Source organism: Tigriopus californicus, chromosome 1 (genome assembly GCF_007210705.1).
Source record: "Tigriopus californicus strain San Diego chromosome 1, Tcal_SD_v2.1, whole genome shotgun sequence".
In the NCBI taxonomy this organism is placed as follows: Eukaryota; Metazoa; Arthropoda; class Copepoda; order Harpacticoida; family Harpacticidae; genus Tigriopus; species Tigriopus californicus.
The window spans coordinates 6,438,970-6,451,756 of NC_081440.1; the positions used below are offsets into that span (position 1 = coordinate 6,438,970).

The 12,787-nt window shown below is 45.6% G+C and overlaps 2 protein-coding genes across 5 annotated transcripts in view; both read left to right on the plus strand.

The window, feature by feature from the left end:
- Window positions 1–399: 399 nt before the first annotated feature.
- On the plus strand, window positions 400–8,067 carry LOC131879711 (uncharacterized). Its single transcript, XM_059226094.1, has 3 exons — window positions 400–476; window positions 3,759–6,411; window positions 6,750–8,067. The coding sequence occupies exons 2-3, from the start codon at window positions 4,818–4,820 to the stop codon at window positions 7,910–7,912; spliced, it is 2,757 nt and encodes a 918-aa protein (XP_059082077.1). The 5' UTR covers window positions 400–476; window positions 3,759–4,817; the 3' UTR covers window positions 7,913–8,067.
- A 3,779-nt stretch (window positions 8,068–11,846) lies between these two features.
- The window catches only part of LOC131882838 (ras-related protein Rab-13-like), a 3,862-nt gene continuing 2,921 nt past the window's right edge, over window positions 11,847–12,787 (plus strand). For 2 of the 4 annotated variants that reach the window (XM_059230155.1, XM_059230167.1), the window contains exon 1: window positions 11,847–12,095. In XM_059230155.1, the coding sequence (XP_059086138.1) occupies window positions 12,083–12,095 (13 nt within the window). In that variant the 5' untranslated portion in view covers window positions 11,847–12,082. The remainder of the gene's footprint in view (window positions 12,096–12,787) is intronic. The other 2 variants (XM_059230146.1, XM_059230165.1) reach the window with 1 other exon arrangement.

A 12,787-nucleotide genomic window follows, 5' to 3' on the forward strand; every position in this document is an offset into this window, starting at 1 on the left:
ACGCTTCCAAGCTTCCTCGAATCCCAATTCACGGTCAAGTCAAATGTGATGCCCGAAGCCAAGTGCGACTAATCTCATCAACATTTCATCCTGTGGTGCCACCTCTGAGCTGATCGCTAGACAGACATCTCCCCAATTGTCCGAACTCCAAAGAACACCTTGAACATCCTTCTTGATGAGATGAACATCATCATGGTCATGTGTACGTGCAGCTCAACTTGTGTGTATGTGTGTACAGCAGTTTTGTGTCCAATGTGTTGTTGTTCTTTGTTTCTTCGACTACATAGTTTTGCTTTTCCGTCTGCGTTGTCTTCGTCTTCGGATATTCTGCTTCCATGAATTTATTTGTGTTTGGCACACTCGAGACCAACCTGACTATTCGCTTTCGAGTGTTCATCGCTCATTTTCTTTCATCGACTCTTGAGTTTCAAGGAAGTCGACGGACGACCCTCTTCTCGCTCTGTATCTCTCCTAAGGTATGTTTGATGGTGTTGCATTCATATTCAGTCACCTTGGCCATCTTCTTGGCTATGTGAGCCACTCTCCCCGGTTGATCCTTCTCTATTGGAGTTGTACCGAGGAATCCAGGGTTTGGAAGGTACAAGTAGTCATGTACGTACATGTAGGAGTAGTATGTGCCAGTTGATGGGTCGTGCATTGTTTAGACCAAACATGATTGGGCCCTTTGTGATTTGCGAGGCTTGATTTGCTTGAGCATCTCTCCCTCTTGTTTTTCCAATCAATGATGGGCGGGGGGTAAACAGCAGCAACAACAACAATCAAGCATGCCCAGTGAGGCATTATTCAGCGAATCTTAATTCCAAATCTTTTGATCTTGGGCTAGGATCGGCGGTGACTCAAACGTGATCCCTGTGATCAGGATTGCATTGCATCTTGTCGAACACTCTTCATTTGGGTAGAGGCCTGGATTTGTTTAGCCTATCTACCTGTACGTACAATCATGACTCCCTGTCTTAACCTGTGAGTGTCTGTGTTCGCATACATACGATTCCAAGTCAATTCGAAATGCGATGCATCATTGGAGCTTCCTATTAGCATTGCTAGACAGTCCAAGGTTGACGTCCGAAATTGATTCGTTTCCTAAGAAGCTTTGCCAGGCGAAAGAATGAAGGACCAGAGGCCAGGGGCGAAGAGTGAGGAGTGAGGAGCGAGGATAGCAATGACGAGAGAGGACAGAGCTAGAGAGATGTCCTACAAAGAACGTCATGAAGACGGTCGACGTGCAAAAGAGGGCTGCAAAGATTCTAACAAACTCGCTTGTTACTGGAATGACAATAAATTGACTGAAAATACCCAAAATTGGCCAATTTAGCATTCAAGTCAAGGCTCGTTCAATTACGATGCGTGCTAGCCGTGCTAGCCGTGCTAGCCCTTTTCTTGACATGGCTTCATACAATGGTAAGCACGCCCTACGAAGATATTCGCAAAACCGACTATCATTTTAGCGGCTAGCAAAAGAAGCCTGTCTGACTTGTAAAAAATGATGATCGTCCTCATTTGGGTAAGAGCGTCTTAAGTTGCAATGCACGGGTTAAACGGTTTTGAGTTTTTCGTCGTTATGGGCTTTTTTGGCAAATTGCTTCACTCACTCACATCAGCCTCTAGAGGCTCAAAGTCTGGATACGGGATCAACTTATGGTCTCCTGCACAACACCTTTTGGTTTATTTGGAGCGTGGGCAGAAAAGTGAAGTGGATATTGTTGACTCTTTTATAGGTTTATGGCTTTGGGGTTGGATATTTTACTTGGAATAGCTTTTTATTGTACGACGAACGCTCCTTGGCTGGTTTCTTTTTTCAGCTCTGCCTAACAATGAAGCTCGACAATTTGAGGCACTCTTTGAAACTTGGCGTGTTTCAGATTAATGGAGAAAATGAAACTTGGAACTTTTGCCACGCATTGTTGGTGAGAAATCCCAACAAAAGCAAGGATTACAATACCCCTCTGACCATCATTAGTTAGTTCCTAGTCATCGTGGTCATCAATATCTTTTGAATCTGACACAATGACGACTATTGCTGCCATTTTCACGGGATTTGCCCAAAGATCACGACCAAAAGCCATCACAATTTGTATTCAGCTTTATTTCCAATCTCGCCCAAATACCCTGTGGAGCCAAGAGTACTTTGGCTACAATTGCCAAACACATTTTCAACTGCAACCCCTCGACCATTTTCATTGAGTTATTGTTAGAGAGCCCTCCCATTCCAAGCGATTTCGAACGACAAGTCAACCTTGGAGCAAAGGAAGTCTCTCCATATTGAGAACTCTAGCGCCTCCAGGGTTGTCCAGTCTTACTCGTAAACCGCTCAATCGAGCAAGAGCACTCTCTCTCTCTCTCTCCCTCCTCTTCTTCATCGCCATTTCTATGTCTTCTCCCTTTCCGTTAGGTTAGTTTTCAGCTCGCCAAAATCGACCTCAAGTGTCAAAAGCCATGAAATTGGAATTGATTAGAATCGTTTAGAACTCTCGCTCCACTGTTCAATCAGGAGTTCTGTCTGTCCGTCCGTCCGTCCGTCTGTCTGTCTGTTTCTCGAATTGGCAGCCATCCCTCTGCTAACGAACCAAAGCTGCTCTCAGCAACCACTCCGTTTTAGTTGGCTACTCTTGGGTTTGTTTGCTCCATAACAATTCGTTGTTTGAGTTTATCTTGACGCTAACTAACCACAACGGCTTAGATAACCTAAATTTCAAACCATTGACCCGAGCCCAGAAAACCAAGCAGTGACTTATCTCAAAAGGGAAGATGGTGCATTCAGAAAATTTTGGCAAGAATCGTGAGTTTCCCTTTGTTGAGCAAGGAAGCTTCGGGTTTTTGATGCTAGCATAGCCATTCGAGGACTGATTCCCGCCAGATGCAGAGGAACGAAATGTCTTTAGCCTGGCTAATGTCTTACCAGATGAAGATAGATTGAGTTTGCATCCATGAGAAGGAGACCCTCCTCATCCAAAAGGACTTCATAGGGCACATGTGTGAGAAATGACGACAAGACCCTGACTTGATCTCACTCCAATACAGTATATACATACAATAGAGTGTGATGGCGAGTAAAAACCAACTAACTGCCACGTTTGGTCCGCTCTCATCACCCGATCTCAATTTGAGGTTTTTCTCTGGCCTCTCCTACGCAAAAGAGTGTTCAATTTCTCACTTGGCCCTCCCTCCCTTTTGTTGTTCTTGGAAGCGACTGAGATTGAAGTCGGATTCATGAATATGTCGTTATGGACGACATCGAAGCGAGTCCGTCCATAAATCTAATGAATTTGCAATTCAGTCCACCAATTGGGCGAGTTAGATCACGCAAATGCGCGAGATTAAATGCAAGAGGGTTCGGATTTCAATCCTTTCGAAATTTTTGCCAGTCGGTGCTGACAATGGAATCCTCGAATCCTTCTCTTTTTGGATGTTCTGCACTTCGAATTCGAGTTCTACATGTAGAGTGAATTGCCACATGTCACCTCAGTAATGTACGTAGTCCTTTGATTACTTAGAGCTTCAAAAGTATGATGTGACCGTTGCCAAGGCCAAGAACGATCATCTTCATCATGTTCTTCTTCAAGATGCCAGTCAGGCTGATGAACCCTGAAGTGTTAACGGCTATCTATCTATCTATCTATCTATCCCGTGGCCTCTTTATCTTTTTGTACATAACAAACATAGCCTAATCGTGATGATCCTGAATCACAAAGAGCATTTCACCCATTTTTCCGCGCAATTACCAACCCTCTATTTTTCAGGTGAGCCGCCAAGTGGAGAATTATTATCATTATTCGTATTGACTCTGGTGTGCCGGTGGACAACAACAAATTCGGGGCTTCAAATCGTGGACGACCTGTTGCGGTATGTTGGCTTTCGGGATTGGGAATGGACCGCTTGGTTGACTGGCTGACTGACTGGATGGATGGATCGGGGGTAGTTGTCTACTCCAGGAAGATCTCTCTCTTGAAGACACTTGGAGTGGTGGCCATCGCTCATCATCATCATCTTCATGGAAAAACGTCACAGACAGAGTAGCTGATCCCAAAGCCTGATAACTGCGAGTTCGTGGTCAGCACGACGTCGTCATTGTAATTGGCGTTTAGAGGCGTTTCATCCCTCCTCCACCACCTTCAATTTACCCAAGTTCTCCTTAGACCATAGCGAGAGAGAGAGAGAAAGACTTCCTCTCCCTCTCTCTCTCTTTCTTAGTCAGTGTCCGTAGTACCTTTTTCGTTGGATACCTTTGGACGCAATCCCTCGCCCATCTCGGGGATCTCGCTCTCTCCCTCTCCTTCTCGGTCGGTCATTGGAATGATCTGCCTATCCACGGACGGACAAAAACTGCTGAACGAACGAACGAACGAACGAACGCACCCAGTCGATTCCAGCACTTGAGCGTCTTTTGGCTGTTGTTGTCCCCTCGTTCAGCCAGCTGAATTGCACGCAGATCCACGGACACTCAAAAAGAGCACGGACGATCGAGAAGAAAGGAATTGAAGAAGAAGTTCTCCAGTTGACAATAAGACGTTTGGCAAGAAACAAGTGTACTGGTTCCTCATTATTATTATTATTGTGATATTCGAGCTTCGCGGAGACCTGTGTGTCACGGTGTGAGTGTGCTTGTTTCGGCGAGACGAGTGTCGAACGCTATTGGACTGGAACACTCTAGCCGAGTAAGTGGGGGTCATCAAGATGTTGGCCTTGTCTAATGTACACCCCCAACCCCACCCAACCCCCAAGAGGTCAAATAGAGGTGAAGTGAGCATTTGAGTCATGAGATGTGGAGTGATAAATGAGAGGTTCTTGTTGACCAAGGCATGGGAGACCCTCAGAAGTTCTTTAAGAGCAAGATGAAAAGCCATCACAACAATAGAAGTGAGTTCGGTGGTGTGGTGGGGACGAGTAGCAAGAGGTCTCCCCCATTAACCATTAAGCGGATTGGCAGCTCTCATGCCCAGTGGCAGGACTTCATCGACCGAGAGCAAAGCTCCGTGGATCAACTCATGAAGGAGAGCTTTGCTCAATTCTGCCAAGATCACCAATACAATATTGAACATTCCCATCCCTCGGGTGGATCCCAGCATTTGCACCCCACCGGGCGAAGAAACAGTTTTTCCTCCGACAAACGCCTGGATGCCGAGAAGGTGGCCATGAAAGAGTTTGCATCCCATCATCCATTAACCCTACCCAAATTTGGAAGTCTACAACGTCATTCACCCAACAAAACGAAGTTGAGTGCTTCAGCTTCTGTGGGGATGCCAATCTCCACAATGCCTCGGCGATCACCTACCAAGAGGCTTGACGAGCCGAAATCGGCTCTATTCATCAACGAAGATGACCTGGACACACCTTTCCAACATCTGATAAGAAGGAAAGACTCTCAAAGTGGTGCCATGAACCCTCCTCCCTTTCAGGGCTCGTTTCGAGTTTCCCCGCCAAAACGGTCACCCTCACCCATGGGGTCAGTTATGCCCCCTGGGATCCACGAACTTGAGACGCTCTATGCTCCGATGAAGAACCTCATGTCGCCCTTGCCCAATGCGAGGAAATATTCCGGCAACACCATGCCTGCATTGCATCCCTTGTTGAATTTCCGCTCCAATGAACCTCTTTCTCCGAGAGTCCGCGACGACGACCTGGAATCCGAGGCCTGTTCAGTCATCTTTGATGTGCCCCCTCCTCTGCCACCTATTCAATCCCATGCTATTCTCCAAGAGAGCTTAGGTCATGAGATTCCGAGGAATCCGTTAAGGAGCCAAAAAATTGGAGATTGGTCGATGAAAGCACCCCCATTGCCACCCAAACGATTTGAAGAGGGATCCGCTCGCCGTCCCAGTCATCTCGACTTGGCACCAAATCCAAGCCCTGTCAATACTGGAATCTATGCCAATGCCAATTCTGTCCTGCACCGATCTAGTCTCATGTCCACGGGGTCATCGGAAAATAGCGATTCTAGTTTGCCCTCATTCGAGACCGAGGTCCCCGTTACCCCGGTCACTCCCGGCTCGGAACAAGAAGTGTTTTCTTGGCCAAACTATCGTGTTTGGGGCGAATCTCCGTCTCCAAGTGAAGAGCACCGCAGTGTGAGTCAGATTGGTGAGCCTCCCGAGTCTCCAGCGGCCTCGGATTGCTCCGGACCGAACTCGTTGAACACGAGTGCCAATGGAAGTAGTGCCATTTATTTGAAAATGAATAGCAGGTTTCCCTCTGTTGACAAGGACACGCATTACATGAACATTCTTTACAATGCAGTGCAAAAGCAAGGCGGTGGGGGTTCTGTCGAATCTGCCATGTCCCCATATATCGCCATGACATCTAACAACAAAAACAACGTCAAGTTACTTCCCAATGCCAATGTGGAAGTGGTGTCTGCCATTTATGCCAATCCTCTCTTGAGCACGAATGGTCGGAGTGGGTCCGTGTCTTCGATTGTGGGCGATGACTCCCCGAATGCCTCCGGACGACAACGCAGCTCTAGTCGCAGTGGTCGTTTTCGAAGTAATTCGGCCTCTCGTCTTCATGATGTGACGAGGATGATGACCTCCAGAAGTGCCCGAAAGAATTTGTCCTCCACCACCTCGTCGGGAGCGACACCCAGTTCGGCGATTCTTCGAGCCAAGGCCCTGGCTGATTTCAAGGAACTCATGCTGGAAGTGGAACAGAAGCGGCATTATCGTGTGGGCTTGAATCTGTTCAACTCGAAGCCCGATCTTGGAATCGAGTACTTGGCACGGAAAGATTTCCTCGAGAGCAATCCCGAAGTGCCCGAAAGAAATTGTCCTCCACCACCTCGTCGGGAGCGACACCCAGTTCGGCGATTCTTCGAGCCAAGGCCCTGGCTGAATTCAAGGAACTCATGCTGGAAGTGGAACAGAAGCGGCATTATCGTGTGGGCTTGAATCTGTTCAACTCGAAGCCCGATCTTGGAATCGAGTACTTGGCACGGAAAGATTTCCTCGAGCTCAATCCCGAAGCCATCTCCAAATTTCTCCACACGAACTCGAACTTGAGTCGAGAAAAGATTGGCGAGTACTTGGGCAACCTCCAGAGTCCATTCAATATGCAAGTGCTCTCTTGCTTCATTCAAGAGTTCAACTTTGCCAGTCAGAGGATCGACAAGTCTTTACGGCGTCTGCTTGAAGTGGTGCGTGTGCCTGGGGAGGCGCAAAAAATCGAAAAGATTATGGAAGTGTTTGGCCAACGTTACTCTCAATGTAATCCCAACTTTGCCAACAAGCTCAAGAGTCCAGACTCGGTGGTAACTCTTGCGTTTGCTGCCATGCTCCTCAACACGGATCTCCACACTCCCAATGTCAAAGACGAGAGACGAATGAGTCTCGAGGATTTCACCAACAATCTTCGAGGTGTCGATGCGGATCAAGATTTTGATCCGAAGCTCCTGAAGAGCATCTATAAAGGGATCAAGAAGCATGAGTTTGTGAGCGGAGTGGATCATGTTGTTCAGACCCAGCTCATTCATGGCAGCATCCACGGGGTGCCCCGGAAGACCCTGCATCTGGCCGAAGCCCATCGCCGACTGGTGTGTCTTTGTCGTTTATATGAGGTGATCGATATCAATGCCAAGAAGGAACCGACCACCTCGTTGCACCAAAGGGATATCTTCCTCTTCAATGATCTCCTAGTCGTGACGAAGCAGTCTAGCAAATCTACCAAAAACAATCCCATGTACGCGTACAAAGACAATTTTCTGCTCCGCAATCTGGAGGTGACGCTCTTCCACACTCCCGTGTATAAGTTCGGGATTCAAATCACCCAGAAAAGAGATAATCGCGTGCTTATCACCTTGAATGCCAGTACCGAGCACGACCGCTACAAGTTTGTCATGGATTTACAGGAATCCATCTATGAAATGGACCTCATGGATCGGGTGCTCAGTGAATTCAACCGATAGCGGCCAATGGAAAGAAACGAAACGCGATCGATTCGGTGCTAACAAACTTTGAACTTGTCATGTCATGCTGTATTTTTGTGAATCTTGGCTCCGACCAAATCATTTTTTCTTATGACAAAAAGACAAATATATTCACAGCATATACTAAACGATAACCATCAGAAGTTCCTCCATCCAGTCATTTATCCCCCACAACATAGGTTGTCGTATAGGGCAGGCATAGTACACATATCTACGCCGGTAAACGAGTAGACGGACGGAGTGTTTACGTACACACATGTAGCTAAGAAAGCGACGAGCGAAGGGTTAGTTTGTTGAATGAGTGAGCTGGAGGGCTTTTGGCATGCATCCGCGTGGTTCTCATCATTCAAACATGACCACAAATCCTCGATTCTAGTTTCAATGTTTGCCTCGACCCCAAGCCTGCCTAGCTAAAGACGAGTGAAAAAGACACTCGATCATTTCTCCATCCTTCTTCGTCTGTATCTTGGACTTCGTGGCCTCCGTTGTCGTCTTCCAAGTCTTGTCTGATCCCTCATTTGAGCTTCTATTCACGTTCCAGACAGATCCCTCTCTTGGCCTCCCTGCCGCTGTACGTACTGTACATCTCGACATAAGCTGGGCGCGATTGAAATGTTTCTTGACCCATTTTGTTGCATCTATTCATGACCCTCACAGCCATCTTTTTAAGGGCCATTTTCGTCTCTCTCGGGTCCTATAAATATGAGCTCGTTGGCAGGGCTGCCTCATTCCATTCGAACCCAAACGACGAACCCACATACGCACCGGATAAGTACTACACGAGTGTATCGTTATTACAGCATACACACTATACAGTACGTAACTCGGTTAGTAAAGCGATTCCTCACAGCATAATTTGTTGGTTTATTTTTTCCGTCCACTATCTGGCCACAGGCCCGTAAACCCCCCTTGGCGAGTCGAAAAAGCTCAAAGGGTTTTCGGGAATGGTTCGTTGGCACATTTGGTGGGTTCGTGGATTGGACACATGGATGGATAGGCGCAGCTAGACATGAAAAAATTGGGCTTCCCTCCAGCATTTCTCACCTTGTTGATTTTCACGGGTAGAGAAATGGAGAGTTCAGTTGCCCATTTCGAGCATACACTGGACCAGGATCGACAACAGGTTCGTACAAAAGCTTAGAGAGTGATCTCCATGAGAAATAGGGGGAAGAAGGGGAAGGGAGATTCAAAGAATTGCAAATAACTGTGAGTGAAAACTACACTTACTTTGATATTGGTCTTGAGCTGTTATGGTGATTCTGGGAACAACAACCAGTCATGGTTCATGATTTGAACGACGCTGCAGAAGATTTCACTTAACATATGAGAATTGCTAATTAACCAAGTGCCTCCACTCCCATCCGAGTTCACATGAGGGATGGGATGCAAATGGCCAAGAGAGACGGGAACCCTCTTCCACAGATGATTTTCGCCCAAGGGTTCATATGGAAACTACACTGTATTCGTCAATTGCACATAGTCACACACCTTATCAAAAGATATTCTCCTCAGACTCTCGATGCGATCTCGGAATTCATTTGGCATCCTCTCTCGAGCTTGAAGTCGCCTGAATTGGCTCTGGGTTGGAATTGCGATCAAGCTAACCCAATGATCGAGATGAGAATCGTCAAAAGCCTAGTGACCATTTGCATAAGTACCTATATCCTGGAAGAGCCTGCCATTTCTCAAACGTTTAACATCGGCCATATTTTAGCCTCGTCTCAGGACCCACGTTTTTGGTCTGCCTCCCTCGAAGTGAAGTGACTAAAGGGACAGTTAGCATCATCATCATCTCTAACCATCATAATTCCCTTGTTCGCACTCATGAAGTCAATGCGCGATCCTGGATTCCTCGATCATTCGAGATGCTGGCTGGCACTTATAAGAGCATTCACCAATCTGTGGTGGTTCAAATTCTAGAAACCCAAATGGTAAGCAACAATGTTGGGTTGGAAGGAAAAAAGGCATGCAGGAAATGTACCATAATTCCTCATGAATTTTGGAGTGTCGTGTCATCACAGCTCGAAAAAACCGACTCGGTTTTTTTTTTCATTCTTGTTGTTTTTGCCTTCTTCCACGTGCATGTCGTGCATTCGGGGTTAATTTTTCGAATGCCCATTGATGAACGAAGAATGCTTCCCATAGAAGGTGGGATATTTTTCACATGAATTTTAAATGCCCAAATTTGGTAGGGTGTTTTTTTATGAAGTGTGTGCGTGTAGAATTTTATGCTTGGGGCAAACTCGAGCGGCAATTTAGTTGTAGCTCAGAACATCCTTGGTAAGAGAATTTCAACAGAGTCCAAGCACTTTAGAGCCTCTTTGTTTATACTTATATAAAAGGTACAACCAGTCCGAAAGAATTTTGATGGTGAAAGAGTTGAAAGTCTATGGTGTGATGTGTAAGAAACCAAACCAGTCTTAATCTAGAGACTCATGCGATGCCATGCTTGTTGAAAATTGCCAATTTGACATGAATCAAAGATCCTCTTTCTCTCTCTCTCTTTCTCTTTTTTACCTTCAACGTTACCTGGAATGTAATGAAGGGGAGATTGGCCGTCTAATCACGGCTCCATTTAAGTTTGGACGTTATCCTCGATCGCCTGACCAAATTTATTTGAAAGCCTCTTCAGATCATCATAAACCCTGAGCTGAAAAGACCAACAGGATTCTTCGTGAAACAATCATGTTGAAAAGATAAGGAACCAAGAGTAATATCGCTATTCGCCACCATTCAAAGCTGGTTGGTTGCATGGATGGATGGATGGACGGATGGACGGATGGACGGATGGACGGATGGATGGATGGTTGGGCGAACGAACGTATAGCATGGGATCGGTAGAACGGGAGAGAGAGAGAGAGAGAGAGACTAGAAGATGCATATCTAAATCAAGAGGACTTGAATATGATTTTAATGAACGTGGTGCTTCAAGAAGCACAATGGTAGTAAGATTAAGTTCCCTTGATGCACTGGAAAGATAGCCAAGAAAGGATGGAAACGAGGTGCTGAACGAGAAATATCCCAAGAAATGATAACAAACGAAAATTAGAGTGTACATTCCCGTATTCACCGACCCATGAATTCATTGCCCCAACTCTGTGATTCCTATTTTTGCCATAGCGACAGAAGAAGCAAGCTAATCTGATCGGAAATCTATGTTCAAACTGATGGGTGTGTAGAGCCCTTCACCAAGCTACAAAAGAAGGAGGTCTTTGAATTTGCGTGATAATGAACGACTGGGAGGAAAAGAAAGAGTGAATCCACGATAGAAGAGCTTCCAAAAGGATTAATCGAATGAAAAGGTCTCTTTAGGCCTGACATCATAATTTATCGATTTCACGCCCCCGATCCCGAGATTCGCCGGAAGCATTTCCATCAAATGTACGAGTACCTGTACTCAAGAACTAATGGCTTCCATGTATCCATCCATGCATCCATGATCCATCCATCTATTCATCCAACGGGCTATCAGTCCATCTGTCGGGTAAAGACTTCAAGTTCATGGACATCTCAATGGCTTGGACCCCAATTCTAATAAAGTCCTCACTTTGAACTTAATAATAAATAAAAAAGTGTTTTTAGAACTTTGAAAACTGTAATTTAGCCACAATGTGTTGGGGGTCTCAGAGAAAATCTTCTCCCCAAAAGCTGAAATTACTAGTTTGGACTAGAGATGGGATCAAATCAAATTTCAAATTCATGGTTGCCAGAAAACGTGGAAAGTGAAAACACCCGCCTACACCCGCCTATTCCACCCTATCGCAAAACGTTAGTTTCAAGCAAAAAGCAACCCTGGTTTGACGGAAGAAAAATCAGGGTTACTTTTTGAGGCTAACTAACGGGTTTAAGACATTCCACCAGTATTGTCATGAGCCATTGAAAATGTAAAGTAGCAGCCTTATTTGCAACCTCCCGTGATTATTAGTCTGATCCCCCTCAGTAGTTTGGACTCGTGTTTTGTGCACACCCACGGTACCGGAGTAAAAGAGGTCCAGTGTTTTAATTGTAGAAACGGTTCAATGTGACTGTCGTTGATTTGCCTTTGCCTTTGACAATGCATCTGGCTTTCGGCTGGGTCACTCATACAATCTTCACGTTATGTTGGGCAACTGGCAAGTGTGAATACACCCTTTGTCACTAAGTACGTACATGTTGGAAGCACGTATGTATCGTGGATTAAAAGTCATATGTAGCTAGTTGCAGAAGATCGCTCAGGAATTTCCAGGTCCGAATCACTTTCAATGAGGCCTTGAGCGGAGTAATTTATTTGCATCATTAGCTTGGAACCTGGGGATTGCTCTAAGCAAGACTCATGATTTGTCCCCTGCAATCATCATACCTACCTACCTACTTAGTACCTAGCTATGTACCCATTTACTTCATAGAGCAGAGGGCTCATTTCCATGACACTCATGGACTTCTTCAACCTTTGAATCGATCAACATAGACCGGCGACATCAGTGTTGACTTTTGCATTTAGAAGAAAACATTGGGGGAAATTCGACAATATAAAAAATGTAGCGTGAATTATTCTCTATTTGGGTAATCAAGTTCAAAGGTCTCAGAAAGTAGTCTTCTGGAAAAGTGCTGATACATTGATTAAAATTAGTAGCATTCTTACGGAATGACACAACAAGTGATGGCTTAAATGAGTTACTAGATGAAAAAATAGGAAGGTGAAAAAGAGTTCTTTGCTGAATTCCATGTGTGATAAAAGATATTATCTCGCGCTATGTATAAATAGGCTAGAGGATTAAAGAGGNTCTGATGCTTATGCTTACAGAGTACGATTCCGCACTCAAGATGATCTGCGCCTGTAAATGTGATCGGAATCAAAATCGCCAAGTAACTCGT